The sequence below is a fragment of the Orcinus orca genome, chromosome 5, assembly GCF_937001465.1.
Source record: "Orcinus orca chromosome 5, mOrcOrc1.1, whole genome shotgun sequence".
In the NCBI taxonomy this organism is placed as follows: Eukaryota; Metazoa; Chordata; class Mammalia; order Artiodactyla; family Delphinidae; genus Orcinus; species Orcinus orca.
In genome coordinates, this window is record NC_064563.1 from 58,401,985 (window position 1) to 58,421,049 (window position 19,065).

At 32.8% G+C, this 19,065-nt stretch overlaps 1 protein-coding gene across 1 annotated transcript in view; it reads left to right on the top strand.

Moving 5' to 3' along the window:
* The window catches only part of NAALADL2 (N-acetylated alpha-linked acidic dipeptidase like 2), a 1,061,651-nt gene that overhangs the window by 840,426 nt on the left and 202,160 nt on the right, over positions 1 to 19,065 (top strand). The window contains exon 11 of the mRNA XM_033429498.2: positions 1,575 to 1,670. Coding sequence (XP_033285389.1) covers positions 1,575 to 1,670 — 96 coding nt within the window. The remainder of the gene's footprint in view (positions 1 to 1,574; positions 1,671 to 19,065) is intronic.

The window sequence follows — 19,065 nt, forward strand, 5'->3', positions numbered from 1 at the left end:
TTGGTTGATTCATGGTCTTATTATCGAAAAGTGCATATATGCTGGAGCAAACAGCTAAATTACTTTATTTTTTTAATCGTAGTATTGTTCAAAATAGGGGGTTAAGAGTCTGCTTGATCACAGAATTATTTAATATATGAAGACAACATACAATTATGTTGGTTTCATTTCTCATGTGTATGACTTCTGAGTCTCAACTACAGCATCCTAACTTTCTTTCTCACTATTGATATATCCCAATGTAGTCTGTTCTGCTGTTGGATTACTCTAATAAATGGTTCTAATAGAATTCAAATTAAATTTGTTATCCTGTGTGGTTATTGTTGGTGTAGACTTGATTTAATCTATCTTTCCCATGATAGATTTTGAAAAATTTACCTATGTATCTATCATCTATTTTTCTTTCTTTCTATATATCTATCACCTGCATAAGTACATATATTCTGTCCCAATTTTATATTTTTTAAGACAAATAAGTTTAGTTACTTCAGGTTTTCAAATGAAAATTATATGTAGATAATAATTGTTTCATAGGATACTTATAGTGTTGATAACTATAAGAGCATTGTTTTAGGTATTGTCTTAGTCCATTTGAGCTGTTATAACAAAGTATCACAGACTGAGTGGCTTGTAAACAACAGGAATTTATTTCTCAAGTTCTGGTGGCTGGAAGTCCAAGATCAGGGTGCCAGGATGGTTAAGTGAGAGCCTTCTTCCAGGTTGCAGAATTCTTATTGTATCCTCACATAAGGGGCTAGAGAGCTCTGTGAGGTCTCTTTTATAGGACACTAATTCCAATTATGAAAACAAAGCCCTGATGACCTAATCACATCCCTAAGGCCCCACCTCCTAATACTGTTACTTTGGAGATTAGGATTTCAGCATATGAATTGGGGGGGGGCATAAATATTCAGACCATAGCAGATAGCTACCTTATCAGCATCCCATGTCTTCTTGCATCCTGAAATTTATCTGCACCTGCAAGTACAGAATGATTAATTACAATGTCTTGATTCATTTCAACCATCTTCACGCTAAGGGTCTGATACAACGTTACAACTTTATTGGCAGCACATAAAGCCATGAGGTCATTCTACTCAAAACATATCCTACTATTGTTTTGAAGTAAGTTTTGCAGTATTTAAAATATTATGCACCCTGTTGCCTAGACTTTTTTTTTTATTAAAAACATTCTATTCTACCAGTCTTTAAGCATAAAATTTAATATATAAAATAGAGAAGGGGTTTTAGATATGGGTTTTGCAGTCAAGGTATCTTACTCTACACTGTCTGCATTTGAAAAATAAAAGGGTGAACAGCAAATAATGATCTCTTCTGAGTAAGAAAACATCCTTTGGTAAATACAAATAATGTCAAGTGTTATAGAAGTCTAATCATTTTAATTTATAAATATTTTGTGACTGGTTAATTATATCAGCAGAATGAAGTCCAACAATCAACAGAAACCTTACAGCAATTTAGAGTCCTTTTGAATCTTTAAAGAAAATCCAATAAGCCCTTGAAAAACAAAATCAATGAAGAGTTTAGAATGTTTATTTTCTGGTTTTCCACAGGGTCCAAGTTTTCTCTCTGAAGGCTTTTTCCCTAAACGTGCAACAAAAATTGAAGAAACGGATCCTTTTTTCAAACTTCACGAGACCATTACCAAGGTAGGAGAGGAATGCATTCATGAGAAGATTGAGAAAGTTTTGTTCTTTCTATTAGTAGAAGGAGGAAAGGAAAATAACCAATCAAGAGAAATATATATATATATATATATATATATATATATATATTCATTTGGAGAATATACTAGAGAGGATTTCACGTACTTCCTACTATTTTACTAAGGAGTAAAGATGATAAGCAGCTCAATCAAGATCATACAGACCAATAACTGATGGTTTGTATTAAAAAATCAATTATTTTTTAATTGAAGTACAGTTGTGCAATATTTTGTACATTACAGGTATACAGTAGTGATTCACAATTTTTAAAGGTTATACTCCATTTACGGTTATTATAAAATATAAGCTATATTCCTTGTATTGTACAATATATCCTGGTAGCTTATTTTATACATAATAGTTGTACCTCTTACTCCCATGCCCTTTTATTTCTCCTCCCTGTCCCCTCTCCCCACTGGTAACCACTAGTTTGTTCTCTATATCTGTGAGCCTGCTTCTTTTTTGTTATATTCACTAGTTTGTTGTGTTTTTTAGATTCCACATTGTTGTTTGTGGTACTTCATTGTTGCAGTAAAAAAAAAAAAAGGCTCTTTTTCTTAAAGAAAAAGTTAGACTGAATTTAAAATAATTGCTTTTATTCGATGATGCTCATACCTACTTTTATGGTATATACTTGGCTGTGAGTTTATAGAATGAAGAAAATTAAATCCTACAGTGTGGAGCAAATAAGTTTAATGTTCTGAGATCATATGACATTATGTGAATTTTTACATTTACCAACAATTGATTTAACCAGTCATAGCCAGTCTTTGGGGGATAGAGTTTGTACAGAATATTGGCATTTCAGTACACTTAAAATAATCCATATTTATATATGCTTAGTTGAAAGATTGAATCATTCTTAAATCTTCTTAGTGAAATTTTACAAGGCTGTTTTTCTGCTTTAGAAAGAGGAATTGTGGTAAAATAACTGAACTCAATGAGTGGCAATGGAATGAGCTCAGAATACAAAAACTAAAATTTTAGGTCTACCCTCACGTTTAAGAGATGTGTACATTTATTTTTTTCTGAACTTTTAAAATAAGTAGAGTTTGGACCATATTTTACGTAAAATTCTCCTAAGCTCAAGATTTCTGAACTTAAACTACATTTATAGCTCTTTCCTTTCCAGTCTAATCTAGTTCCTTGATTTAGTTTTGAATATATCCATTCTCTGATCATTATTCATTCTTATTTGGATATAGTAAAATAGATGTGGCCCCCAAATAATAACTCCTTAGCATTTGAAATCTTAACTGTACTCCTGATGTGCAGAGAAAGAGGGGGGGAGAGAGAGAGAGAGAGAGAGAGAGGGAGAGAGGGAGGGAGGGAGGGAGGGAGGGAGGGGGAGAGAGAGAAAGAAATACAAATCTGATACCTATATCTATATCTATCTATCTATCTATCTATATATATATTTAAGTATATATATCTAGATACATTTGGATGAGGATGTGTGTGTGTTTATATGTATGTGTATGTATATATATATTTGTTCAAATGTTATGGACACTTAAAGCCTAGGTTTATATACTTATTTTTAAGTAAAGCATTATAGGATTTTTAGGGCAATGAAAGAATAATACTTTCTCCAATTTTTCTGCTTTTCTCTGTGGATCAGGAAATTCATGGATTTTTATAGAAGGGGCAGTTTGAGAACATATTGATATCAGGTATATAATGAGAAGATAATGTCTAGCACATGAAATTCCTAGCCAGAGAAAATTCTAAGGTTTTGATTTTAAAGGTACAAACACTCACTGATTCTTGCTACATGAGGCCTCGGCCATCCTACAACTCCTGAGAGAATGTTGGGAAGCAAGGATGGATGGGTCAGAGGGAGTAGGGGAGCATAGAATATGGCCTGACACATAAATATGAGATCAGTACTTAGTGTGAAACAGAAAATAAGAGGCCATTTGAAAGAAGACACAAATTTATGCACAGATATTGGTACAATTTCTACATGTATTTTCAAATATATTTCTCGTGTAAGCAGATGTTTAACCCATTAAATGGATGGTGGAAATAATTCTATGTGTATGAAAAATTAAAATCTAAAGTGCAGAAGCAGGTGTTCTATGACATTTTTAAATGATGGCATGTATTTACCTAATGTTGATACTGTTTCCCCAGTCATCACATTACCTGTGGTAACCACTCGTGTTGTAGACTCAGGCCAAGGGAAGAAATTGTGCTTCAGAAGTTCAGTCTTATTTCACCAATATAGGAACTTGTTGAACCATTAAAAAAAAAAAAAGTGTTTAATAGATACTTTGTTTTAAAATCAGATTTTCTTTGATCAACAACAAAATGAAAGTATAAATATAGAGGGGTTGACCAGAGCACAAAACTAGGAAATATGGATTTTAGGTTCTATCTTGACTCCCAACTTGTTATATTATTTAGTAGAACTTTATTTTCTACATCAAAAAATGGTACAGTCATAATGGATTTTCTCACTAGGATTCTCTGAGATTGAAAAGATGGTGTGTACATTTTCTCTGGAAATGCAATATATATATAATTGAGTATAATTATTGACACATTAAAGAATACTAGTGCTAATGTCTTCAAAATAGGCCCCTACTTGAATTTTCTACATTTAGCTTTTACTTTAAAGAAAAGAGAGGAAAAAAATACCAACTTAGATATGAAAGCATATAACTAAATTAATTAATTAAATACTGAGAATATAGTGATAAGTTAACGTGTATAAATGGAGTATAAAATTTAATTTGTGAAGGGTTGAGGTCTTTAGAATATTTTGTTTCAGTAAGGATAATAGTGGTATTATCACAGTATATCACATGTTTATTATAATCCACATAGCAGTGTGATATTATAGAAATAGTGCTGGATTTTGAATAGAAAGATATAGATAGGTTTAAATTCTGTCACTGTCAATTATGAAAATGATATGAAATATGAAGAACACTTCGTAAAATGATAACGCACAGTTATTTTTGCTATTATATCAATACTAAAACATTTTCAAGAAATCAGAAACAATGGAAATACTGAAGATACTATTCCTTATTTTCCCAATAAAAGTTTAAACTTGATACACAACACTATAACAAAATCATATATTTAATGTTATCTAATTAAATACAAAAATATACATCTTATAGAAAGGTTCATATAATACAATCTGTTGTTTTTTCCAAATTAATAACTGCATTCTAGACCTTAGTTATATACCACAAATATAATTTATGTCAAATTAAATTACAATTTCTAAGCATTAAAAATTTAATAATTTTTCATTAGTGCTTTTCTGAATTAAAAATAAATTAAAAATAAATAAACCACACTTATACATGGGATGTGAGCTGTGAGTTGAATCCTAGTAAGTAGTTTTCCAATGTTGTCCTATAGTTCCTTTTTTAAAAAAAATGTTTTACAAAGTTTGAATTTATCTTGGCATTTGTCTTTTTGATATAAAGCATGAAACCAAGAAAATAATGAATAAGTCTCAATATTGATGCCAAAATGTGTAATTTATCATGGATTCAGGGACAGTCAGGTGGTACAGTATAAAGCTGCTGAAGGGTTGCACCTTACATCGATGTTGAAGATGTTTTCTTCAATTACCTTAAATTACCTTAAAATTACCTTAAAAAATAGCATTTGTTTTTTTAAATTATCATAGAGACCAAACTAATTCTTCCAAAGACTAAACATGAATGAAATACCAATATAAATCTTAGCTGCTTAATCCTTTAATAAATGAATAAAATCATGATGGATTCATGTTTTGAAATAGGCTTATTTCTCCTTCTACACCTAGGAATTTTCTCATTATATTTCTAAATCATCAGCATTGAGCTCATAAATTGCTATTAGATATCTAAGCATTCTAGTAGCCTACTATAAGCCAAGGATGAAGCAAAACACTTGAAATAAAAAACAATTAACATACAGGAGTGGGTCCAAGGTAAGCAATTCATTTCAATATAACATACTAAAAGAGATGATAGTAATATGGGCAATGTATGGGAGGGAAGAGGATGAAGATTTTACCTCTATGAGACTTGAAGAATTCACCAGAGAGGTGATGCTTGAGGAATTTAAGAATTTTAACTTTATCTTAATATCAGTGAATTTCCCTTGAGAGTTCCTTAAAGAGTAGGTTGTTGGTAGTAGTGTGCAAGATATGATGATGTGTAGTTTAGAAAAGAGAAGATAGATTTAAGAGATATTTCTAGCACTGGATATGCACAGGATATATGATTTCCTGGATATGGAACATGAAGCAGAATGAATAGTAAAGGATCATTTGAATAATTCTATCTTGGACAAAGTTGATATTATTGAATTAACTACATTAGGGGCTGGCCTGAAGAAAGTGATAATGAGTTTGACGATGGATATGTGGAATTTTGTTTACTATAGTGCCTCTAGGCAGATATGTCAAGGAAGCAGTTGGGACATGAGGTTAGAGCTCAGGAAGAAGTAGGATCTAGAAATGCTTTATCTGATATAATAACCACTAGTCACATGTGGATTTAAATTAAAAATTAATTAAATGAAATTAGAATTTCATTTTCTCCATCTCATTAGCTACAATCCACATGCTTAGTAATCACATATGGGTAGTGACTACTGCACTGAATAGCATACGTTATGGAACATTTTCGTCATCACTAATGATAGAGATGATGTTACCCTGACAGTATTCATGATGAGGAGAAAAAGAAAAATGGAGAGGACAAACAATCCAGGGTAGAGTGTTTCATTAAATCTACAGGATGATGCTATTCTAAGAAGGAGAAATGTTCAAAAGCATATCCACACACCACCTTGCACCCATTAGGATGGCTAATATCAAAAGATAAAACAAAACAAAGCAGAAAATAACAAGTGTTGGTGAGGATTTGGAGAAATTGGAACCCTCATGAACTGTTGGTGGGAATATAAAATAGTAGTGCTGCTGTGGAAAACAACATGGCAGTTCCTCAAAAAATTAAAAATAGAGTTACCACATGATCCACCAATTCCACTTCTGGGTATATACCCCAAAGAATTGAAAGTGGCATCTTGAAGAGATATTTGTACACCCATATTGATAGTAGCATTATTCACAATAGCTAAAATGTGGAGACCACCCAAGTGTCCATAGATGGATGAATGGATAAGCAAAATGTGGTGTGTACATACAACAGAATATGATTCAACCTCTAAAAGATAGGAAACTCTGACATTTGCTACAACATGGATAAACGTTGAGGACACTATGCTAAGTGAAATAAGCCAGTCACCAAAAGAAAAATACTATATGATTCCACTTACATGAGATTCCTAGGATAAGTCATAATCACAGAGACAGAAAGCAGAATGGTGGTTGCCAGGAGTGAGGGGGAGAAGAGAGTGGGGAGTTAACTCTTTAATGGGTATAGAGTTTCAGCTTTAAAAGGTGAAAACAGATATGGAGATGGATAGTGGTGATGATTATACATTATGAATGTATTTAATATCACTGAACTGTACACTTAAAAGTAGTTAAGATGGTAAATTTTAAGTTATGTGTGTTTTACCAAATTTTTTTTTAATTGGAAAAAATTATATTCACCCAATCAACTGCTCATTTACTATAACTTTTGAAGCAAGTATTTGGAAATTTAAAATTGTTTTTCTCTTCATTTATGCCTGCTCCTCAGTTCTCTTCTATTTTCCATAAATAGCTTCACCCAGCTTGGTACCCCTTTCTCTGATCTACTTGTCTATGATGTAATGTCCTGTATTTATTTTATGTGTTTTGGGATTTAATATATTTTATTATCATTTTCTTGCTAAAAGTTTGCTGTAATAGACATTCAATAAATAAATAAATGCAGCTATGTTTAGAAGGAAAGAACTTTAAAATCAAATGTGAATATAGAGCATTTGGGGTGGCAGAGAAAAGGTACTATATTATTGAATTAATAGTACTTTTCTTCTGGAACCCCAAATGCTCAATATTATATTTTAAAACCTCTGAGTATGAATTGTACATCCAGTAAAACAAAAAATACCTTGTACATGTGGTACCATGGAAACCAGCAAATGACCTAATTCTGCTTGTGAGCTTCCTCCAGAAATATCAGTTTCTTAGTCCTTTCATTGTTTTTCCCACCTTATAAAAAAATGGTTCTTTTATTTTTAATTAGTATAGGATATGCAATATTAGTATTTTTATTAGTATGTGGTTTTAAAAATATTCTTAAATGGATATATATTTCTTCTTTTTCTTACATAATGTCAAAATAGAGACCTTTTACTAAAATTATTTGGACATTACAATATCACAAAGAGAAAGAAGTAGGAATAATATAATATCTATTTCCATTATATATATGGAGAAAGTATCAGACTCAGATTACATTGCAGAGTAAGGCAGCATTTGTGTATAGCCTAGAAATCAAGGCTCATAATTCTCACATAGTTTATATTCTATCAATATAGTTGTATTTGCCCTTACTTATAGCTACAAGTTTTAACTCAGTTTTGCAGTGGTGTGGACAAAGGCTAATGGTGGTGTCCTCAGTGATGAGAAACATTTAAATAATTGTAACTTTTAACCATTTCAGTTAATATTAATTGCATTTGGCTGTCAATCTTCATTTAGAAATGATTAACCAGCATCACTTTAATTAATGGAGTCATATTCTGCTAATATATTATTTTAAAAACATGACTTGTGAAATATGAATCTGCAGTTATCTCTAAATGTCACTATTAAAACATGTTTGTACCAGTTGTTATATTAAGATTCTTATAGCATGGTAACTGAAAACTTAAAAGAACCTACTCATAACTCCAGAATGGAGAGGCAGACTAAAATACAGAATGATTTTACTTCTTTTGAGATGTCATTCTCAGCTATAGTTTAAAAATGTAGCTCAGTTGCCTTGTATGAAGTAGGAGGAAAGGGATGAGACCAAATATCTTTTACTTTTTCCTGAATTTCAAAGGCATGTTGTGTTCATGAGCTAATAGAATTTCTGGTGCAGTTCTTTAAATGCTTAGAAAACCTGGCTATGATTTCTAATCTGAATGAGCAAATCTGATTGTCTTCCATGTATCTCTAATGTTGATGTATTGTTTGGATAAAATATGAGAATATTGTATTCTACTTAGTAAAGCAAGCAAAATGATATTCTTTAATCCTGTTTATGTGTACATTTGAGGTTATTCTGAAGCTGCGGATTTAAAGCTTTTGTTTTTATTTTTAAAAACACTTTGGAAATTTTTTCTGCTATATCAAATTATTGTTACTAGATACCAAATGTCTCCATAGAGATCTACACTCTATGTGTTCATGACATGAGCTAAACCAGAAAACATCTCAAATATGTATTTTCAATGCAGAGACTGTACTTTGTAATAAAGAATTTTGGTTGGAGCTACTCAAGGGAGATGATAGGATATTAAAACCAACCTCTTATGCTTTGAAAGGGAAATATTACAGGTGTGTATTTTCTTTATAAATGTATAATTAAACTCAATATCTTCATTTACTAAAATTGGAGAGTGCGCTGATTATATTTCTTCTTGCCTAGAGAGGTTTGGTTTATGGTGTTTCATTATACTGCACAAATATTATAGCTTCTAAAGGCATGCCTTATACTATCAGTTTCTCTTTTTTGTTTTTATTACTCAAAAGCAAATTATCACACAATATAAGCTTGTCAAAATTTGACTCCCTTTTTAAAGAGAAGTTATTCATCAAAGTAGATATTCTGCTACAACATATTAAAGGAGTTATTATTGTATATTAAGATAGGAATAAGTAGAAAAACTGTTATTTTCTGAACATATATTTTTCTTTTATATATATATGTAAAAACTGATTTTGGCATGTGTTTATTACAGAATATAATTATAATAGTAATATAAATCAGAATAAGAAGCTCTGTAAATAATATGACAGTCTTTTAAAGACAGTCAGCCTACTTCAGGAAGTTTTTATATCGAATTCAAGAAGCAGTAGCCTCATAAAGTAACTTTTTCTGATGATAACTGAATTTTGTATGCGCTAAATACAAGTCCTTCTTATTTCAGAGATCTATTCATAAGTAGAAAGTGAATTTGAATGTTGATTTCTGCATTTTTTTCTCACTTTGAACGAGAGAGTCTTTGCCTTTTCATGCCATTCTCAGATAACATCATGCCATTCTCAGATAACATCATTCTCAAAGGTCTGTAGAAGTACAGAGGCAAAGGGCAGGGTAGTCAATGGATAACAGATTAGCTCTAGGTAGGCAGGTCAAATGTCCTTCCAAAACGTACTGTTGAAACAAAGCCTCTGTATAATAAAAATAATTAAAATCCCCAGGCAATAACCACTTACTAAAAAAATATCTAATATAACACAACAAACCAGAAGACGCTGAGCGGTCTATTGGAGTCTGTTATAATGAACTTTGATCATGATACTTAAATGTCCTGGGAAGTACCCACTGACCCCATGGGTGACAATAATAAAAGATCCCCTCATGCGTGCATGTGCACGTGCACACGCGTGCACACACACAGTGTGGTATTAACTGATCGATACGGTCTTTCAGTGCTAGTTGCTCTCAGTATTATTTCTTGGAGAGCACTGAATTATATCAATATATGTATGTATGTACGTATACCTTCTTTTCCAGGGAAGAATGAATGTCTACTGTATTTTTTAAAATAATTTTTGGACCTGTAAATTCTGCTGTTGGTGTGATATAGAAAATATTCAAAATTGCCATTTTTTTTTAGCATCCAGTATAGTCATCATTTGATTATCCAGTGTCTCTCTTGAAGAGTTCACAATAATTGGTATTTTAGGATAGAATGAATGTATTCCAAAAATATGAATATTTTTATGACATTGAATTGAATTTCAGAAACTGAGCAAGAATTACATTTGAAGAAATCAACAAATTTTTGTTTGAAAGGCATTATGATAGGAAAACAATATTCACTTTGACTCAATTAGGTTTTATTTATTAATATGTCAATTAAATTTTACAAAATCAAGGTTTAGGACTTCATTACATTTGAAATTACAGTGGCCTTGAATCACTTAGTGAAGGTTCAAATAGTAATATTTCTGCATTCTAAAATAAAATAATAATGAACGATCATAATTACGTTCCCGAGTCATTAAGAAAAAGAATCGTGATCTGTATAGTTACTGACTTTCAAGAAAACAGGAGAGAGGGTAATCCATTTTAAAGACATTTCCTTCAAAACTGAAAAAGGTACATATCAGAACAATTTTGTTTGCTATTAGTAAAGACCCATGTGCAAATGTTTAATAAAAATAAAGGAATTCTATTTTTCTCATGCAAGTGAAATGTCTAGGAGATTCATGCTTCACGAGGAGCTCAAACACAGATCTACTTATCTGTTATCCTTTCAGCTCTGTCTTTCTCTCTGCTGGACTTTTTTTTTTTTTTTTTTTTTGCGGTACGCGGGCCTCTCACTGTTGTGGCCTCTCCTGTTGCGGAGCACAGGCTCCGGACGCGCAGGCTCAGTGGCCATGGCCCAGGGGCCCAGCCGGTCCGCGGCATGTGGGATCTTCCCGGACCGGGGCACGAACCCGTGTCCCCTGCATCGGCAGGCGGAGTCTCAACCACTGCGCCACCAGGGAAGCCCTCTGCTGGACTTTTTACTAGTGGAATTCCTCCATCATACAAAAATGCTGACAGCAGTTTCTGGAATCATACCTGTACATAATTCTGTCAAAGCAGGAGAGGATCTCTTTTCTCAGGACAGCAGTGATGCTAGAAAGCCCCAGCAACCAAAAAAAAAAAAAAAAAAATCGTATTCTGAATTGATCTTATGCTTATTTTGAATCATTTCTTGTGAATAGGGTAATAACTATGCTGACTGGATTACACCAGGTTTACATAAACTGATCACCATGGAAAAGGGATTAAAGTTACCCTGATTAGTTTAGACGTCATTCTTTCCCTTGGAACTGGAGTCAATCCCATTCACAATATGTGGCTGCAGCAAAACAGTATAAATTAGAGTAGCAATAGTGTTTCAGAGACAACCACTAAATCTGCACCAGTTGCAACAATGTATTTGTCTACAAATGAGTAAGAATCAGTATTTTGGGAAAGGCAAAATCAATGCTAAGCAGTGGAAGCATTTCTGTTTACAGGTTGCTATTACTCTGGTATGTCTAGTCATTGTAACCACCTGAAAGGGAACAGGCGATGGGAAAAAAAAAAGTGAAATATAGATGGGAAGTATTCACAAACTGAGTTTGGTTACTGCATTTCCTCCCAGTTTCACTGCATCCTATGAAGTATTAAATGGACTTAAAAGAGTAAGAAAACTTGCTGTATTCATGAAGCAAATCTCTTTTTCTGCCCCCTTGGTAGACATCCAAAGGTAATCATCACATTTACGCTGAAACTCAGCATTATTCTTAATATATCACTTTAGACAGCCAGTATGAATTCACTGGATTTGACATATGAGATAAACCTATTGGCCAACCTGTATCCTAAAATACTCATCAGTTATGACCTTCTACTTTTAAGGAGGTGATTGACCCTTAGAAACTTCAAGGAATCACTGATTTAAGAAGCCCCACTGTGAGGACCTCTGTAAGCCTATGGACTAATTAAAGTAACCAAAAGCAACTAATTTTTTGGATGGTAACTTATATTCAAAAGATGAGGCACTAATAACTATTTCAAGATAGAATCCCTTCCTGCCCCTTAAGGGGTGATATTCTTGTCAATGTTAGAAACATCTGAATGAATGCCTCTGTGTATAGCAGGGTATTTCTGTGTTTCATTTTATTGCTGACCCAAGAACTTCATGTTTAAAAGATTTTGTTTACTAAACAAGTGGTAATTAATTCATTTACAGTTATCACTATTTCTCCAGTTCAACACTGATCCAGATTTCAGCAAATACTCCAGATTGCCAATGAAATAAAATAAGCATACAGATATTGAGATACTATACACTCTAGGGGTTGTTCATTTTGGCTGTTGGCATTTATTCATTTCCCGATTTGATTTCTCATGTCTCAGTCTAAGAGATGTTTGTATTTGATATAAGGCATGGCTATCAGTGATCAGCCTACTGAATAAAACTGTAGAATTCTTGTTTCAGCAATAGTTTACAAGAGTCTCTGTAAAGCCTAAAATTTCTCCTTGTCATTTTTGGCCAAAGCAAAGATACTGACATTCAATTTAGCAGTTAAGTATACATTTTTTACTAAGTGCTTGAAATATTAGTAACAATTCATTTTATAGACTTAGGGATTGAAATATTAGAGATGCATATTTAAGCGCCTATGGAGATATTACATTAATTGTCATTTGATTAGCCTGTATTAACAACAAGTTTAGTATGTAAAGGATGGAGGAAGAATATAAGAAAAATGTGGGACATTGGAATAAACAGTGACATTGAGAAGATGGTAAAGTGTATTAGACAACTTCAGAACACAAGGCAAATGTAAAAAAAAAGTTTGTAAAATACATGAATGAACAAAGCATTTGTATAATTAGTGTAAGTTTCATTATTATCTCAAATAATGAAAATTTGATCTAAATACAAGAAATTTATTAACAAAATATTAATCACAACTCCTAAGTGCCACCCAATTTATATGCTATAAAGACATTTATATGATCCAAGTAACTAATTCCCAGAGCAATGAAAAGGAAAGATGGAATTTGTGATTTCTTTTCACCTTTTCTTACCCTGCTTACTTCCTCAGCAAAGAGCCAGATAAAAGATTTAGATACTCTTAATGAAATGGTTCACATTTATTTTATTCATATCCTTCAGAGCCCTCCTAGGGACAATCAAGCTGCCACTTTCGGGAGGTTTTCCTGATTTCAATGAGTTAATTATAAAATCAAGTTGTTTGGCTCCAATTTGTTTTTGGAAATGTGGTCACTGTGCCTCAGGACCTTGTGTCTAAAGTTTTACGGGTTGCCACGAGATGGCTGTATTCTCTCAATTGGAAACATGAATTACAGAGATAGAGATTCTCTAAGTACTCTTAGAGATCCAAGTGCATGAGTTTTGTATATAGCTACTTTTATAATTACATTCAAAATATTTTACTTTACAATAAATTATGTAAGTATTTTCAAGAAACCTAGACAGATTAATAAAAGTATATTATTTGGAGAAATTTAACAAGAATGAGAACCTAGGCATATATGTGGCATTCAGTTATTTTTCTAAGGAGTCCATCAAAACAAACCCCCTAACTGAAAATATGATAAAATATTCACCATGTCAATCTCTAACATATAGGCAGTTTCGTAGTGAGTTACAGTTGTTTGTGCATTTATCTTATTTTCACTAATAGATTACAATTTCTAAAGTGCAATTTATGCCTTCTGGCCCATTTTTGAATGTACCATAACATCTAACCTAACCTAGTGGCTTTCACTAATCAGTCATATTAGTGACTTGTTAAAGGTTTGATTAAATAACTAGAATCTCTTTTTCTCTGAAGATCTATTCATTAGCAGGTACTCTACCCCCTATTTCAGCTATATCGTAAAGCATCATGTCTGCACTAATGCATTGGGAGTTGGGGGTCACAGTTAAGTAAGAGAATTAAGCCCTGTGTGGAGCTTCTCTCTCAAAACGCTTGGGCCTGTAGACTCCTTCACCTGTTCAAACTGACTTAAGTCATCAAACTGGCTTTTGCTCACATCAGTTTTTGCAAGAGTACTACTCTTAAAAAAGTGATCTATTTTTTTAAACACAGAAAGAATGGAGACCATTTTTTGTTGTTGATAAACTGAATTGTTTTCTCCATGCATAATTTATCTTTGTTTTTTTAAAGAAAAAATTCACTTCTTGGGTATTTTTAAGTCCTCTCTATTTAAGGTCTTGAATATGAACATTTTCTGAGGCTCACAGTGGATGTTTAAAAACTCCTGCTTTGGAAGAATGAGACTAAGGAAGACCAAGTAATTATGATCATATCTGCTTTGATTAATAATTTTGGCTAATCCAGACTAGTGATAACCCAGTGGGAGGAGGGTATGAAGGCAGATGGATATGACAGAATGACTACACTAAATGACTGTGAACATGGAACCAAATAAATGTATAAACAAGCGACTGATGAGAATCTTAGAAAGCAGAGTTATTTCAGAATAGAAAAAAATGTCATTTTTATTTCAGATGACTTGGGGAAATAATGAAAGCATTTTAAAACAAGGAAAGAAAGTTATAGGTTTTTGGAACAATACGGGCTTTATTGAACCTCTCTAGGTGACATTTCTTCTTTCAGTCAACTAGTAGGAATCATTTTTCATGTAGATTACCCATAGATGCACAATAAAAAATGATTAATATATTATTACTTAAAAAGTGACAGACTGCAAATTATGTGGAAAAGCAACATAAGGATGAGAGAAAATGCTAATTATATTAATTTATCAGCACTCTTAATTGTGAAGCAATGCAACCCTTCAGTGTTGCTTTATCCCTCTCATGTTAAAACTTCAAATGAGAATAAGACTATTATTGTTCATTATACATGTGTTCTCATAATAAGTTTATGGAGTAGACAGGCTTCTCATTCTTCTCTTCTTCATTCAGTGTACCGTAAATATTATTCTCATTGTACAGGGAAGAAATCTGAGTGTCAGAGAGACTGAGTAACTTGATGAGATGTGAGTAGACCACACATGGTTGATTCAAATTTCCAGAGAGCATCATCATTTCACTTTTCAATGCTTTCTTCATAAATAGCTACAACAAATAGAAACAGTTTCTCTATTCATAATAGTATTCAATATCTTACCTATAATTCATTTGAAGAATAGATTCATCCTCTCATGCATTCAGTGTTGAATAAGTGTGTATGCATACTTTGCTCTAATGATAATGCAGTGTTCAATAAGATGTGTGTTTGAGTATGTGTGTGTATGTATATATATATATATATATATATATATATATATGGTTTTTGTTATCACAGAATTTAAAATCTAATGGGAAATATAGACAACCAGAAAAACATTACAATATGATTTAATTAGTGTTATGATAAGGGATGTGTAAGGAGCTTTGACAGTGCGTTAAAAGACGCTTAAGCAGGAACAGAGAGAGAGCCAACACATAGATGCATCCAGTTAGCCATTTTAATAGGCAACTGTTTTCTTATTCCATGCCACTGACAGAAAAGTCATATGAAAGTGTGGGGAAAGCATTTAACCCTCATTGGTCAAAAATTTAAACCCAAGACTTTTCTGACTTCCTCTCCTAGTTATGCTCCAGCTCCACTGGACTCTTTACTATTCTTCAAACATAGCAGGCATGTGCCTTCTTCAGGGCTGCCTTTGTCTAGAAGACTCTCCTCTTGAGTATCGATGTGGCTCACTCGTATGCTTCCTTCAGATCTCCATTTAAATGTTGCTTTGTCTCTGAGGCCTTTCCCAAGTACTATATAAAAGAGCACCCTCCCTCATCCCTATCTTCTCACCCAGCTTTTTCTTCAAAGCCCTTTCTTTGTCTGACTTACAATTCTTTCTTCCTTTCTCTTTTTCCTTCCCTCCCTAGTTTAACCATTATAATTTTTTGTCTTCCCTCCATTAGAATGTAGTTCCCTAGGAGCAGGGACTAGGCTTGTTTTGTTTCCTGCTTTATCTCCAGGTCTGTTTAATTATTTGTTGAATGAATGACTAAAAAGCAATTTGCAGCATAGCAGGGGAATAAACTAAAACAATGTGATTGCTTTCTCTCTGTACAAGTCTTCCCATCCACACCAACAGTGACTTAGTGATATTTCATGTGAAAGATGGACAAAGGTAACAGGTCACTTCCTTACCAGTTTCATTTTTATTTCTCAAAGTATACAGATATACATTCTGATTCCACACCTGACATAAGCATTCTCCTCCCAAGCTAAAACTCTCTACTTAGAGCTATTTTGTAGATTAAAAATTATTGTAAATTAAGTTGCTTGAGAAAATATAAAAATATATATTCTCACAATAAGTCCAAGTTAAGCATTAATACACTTCTTTTTTCAAATGCCAGATTACTGGTTACCAATACATGCCATTAGAATGAAATGAAACAAAATTTAATTTTTATTTTTTCATTGTAAAATATATGCACAAAAGAGAGTATTCATCATATGTACATCTTAGAGGATGATCAAAAAGTAAACCCCCACATAACCACCAGCCATCCTGGTTAAGAAATAGAATAATGCCAGTCCCTTCCTAGGTGTCCCTTTTCAATCTTTCTAGGAGAGTGGTTCACTCGAACCATTATGCATGTTTTTTTTTGAGAATCCTTTGATTATACTTCTTTATAGTTTCATCTCCTCTATATGCATCCTTAAACAATGTATTGTTTAGATTTACCCATTTTAAAACATTTCTAAAAGCAGAATTACAGAGTATGCTTTTGTGATTTGATTCTTTGCTCTATGAGATTTACTGTTGTGGGCATAAAACCACAGAATTTGACATAATGCTTTTACTGGTTACTCAAGACCTGCAGGCAAATAGAAATAAAGGAGATTGACCACCAGGCATATCAACATCTCAAACCGGTTTTTCAGGTCTTCTTTTGTACATAAATGTACCTAAGGTAGCCACCACCCTCAACCTTTATGGGCACCTTTTTGCCAATCATCAAAATGGAGAGCAGCTCTACTCAAAAGTAAGCCGATATCTGGAATAAAACCTTTAAATTTTTTGAATCATTATATTGTACACCTGTAACTTATAATATTTTAAATCAACTATACTTCAATAAAAAAAAGTAAACAATGTCAAATGGCTGCTAATGTGCATTTGAAAAGTGATTCAAGTATATGTTTTGAAGGCAGAGACAGTAACAATATGAGACATCAGATATACATATGAGAAGGGATTCAAATATATGTTTTGAAACCAAGAGAAGAACAAACCAGGCAATGTACATCTTTGGTAGGCAATCCATATACGTATCCAAAAAGAGAAGAGTTTCAGTATTATTTCAGAAGAACAAAGATGTGTTTGATTTTGAGGAATAAGCATGAAAGATATGTATTACCTGGGTTTTAAGTTTTAGAATAGTAATAGAAATTTTGATTGATAATGAAGAGAGGCTGATTTCCCTGTTCATCATTCACATTCATAGGTGGCACAGTAGTTTATTTTTATTACTGTAAAACTTTCCATTGCATAAATACACCAAATTTGTTTATGTAGTGCTCTACTGTTGATGGGAATTTGGGTTGTTTCCAACAACTATTAACATTTTTGTACATGTCTCCTTGTATGATTTTCTTTAGCATATACACCCAGTAATGGAATTACTGGCACATAGGGAATAAATATTTTTACCTTTATTTGATAATGCTAACTTGTTAGAATAGTTGACTGGCAAATCCCCCAGAGACTACCAGAATAATCTACTGATGAAGCAAAGTGTATTACACTAATTTTACAAAGGGAGGACACCACCTTGAGTGAATCTTAGTAAGAGGGGTATCCTGGGGAAAATATTTATAGAAGATGTGAGTGTCTGGGCTTGAGTTCTAAGCTGAGGGTTTTAATTCAAAGAAATAATTGTTAATGGAAAAAATCATAGCAATAGCTTAGGATTGATCGGTGGACACAGTGATGGGAAAATTATTTGATAAATAAACTGTTTGTCTAAGTGAACAACATATCGTCCAGAGAGCAGAGGTGTTTGCATATAAGAGCAAGCTCTTTATCTGCATATATTGGTTCATAGAAATTGCTTGAATCAAACAGTAAAGTTGTGTATTAGCCTAAAGCCTTGTCTACATAAGCAAGAATCTCTTGGAACAGTTATGTTGATACAGGTGGCCTTAGTTTTCAGTGCTGATAGCTAAGTGGACTCAGGTTGTCTCAGTTCTTGAAGTCATGTGCGACCATGCTCTTTAATAGAGTCTTCTACCAAATTTGCTTTTTTCTTTATTTTTGCTAATCTGATATATGTAAGTGTTGCCTAACTTTGGTTTAAATTATATTCCTTTCTCTGATTGCCAGGAAGTTGGCAATCCTTTACATTCATACATTCTTACATACAAGTTTACAATCCTTTAAATCCTTTAAAGGAATCCAATTCCTTTACATAAGTGTATTGGCTATTTCAGTTGTCTGGATGTTTGTAAGTATGTTTTCTAAGTGTTTGTTACAATCATTGCCTTTTCTTCTCTTTTTAATTTGTAGTTTGTCTTTTGATTCATAGGAGATACTTATATATCTTGGCCATAAGTTTGTTGTCAGTTACATGTGTTGCAAATATTTTCTCCTTGATTTTGACTCTTATTTCCACTTTTTGTTCTTTATGATGAACAGTTCTGTGTTTCAGTGTAATCTAGTTTAGCAATCTCTTCCTT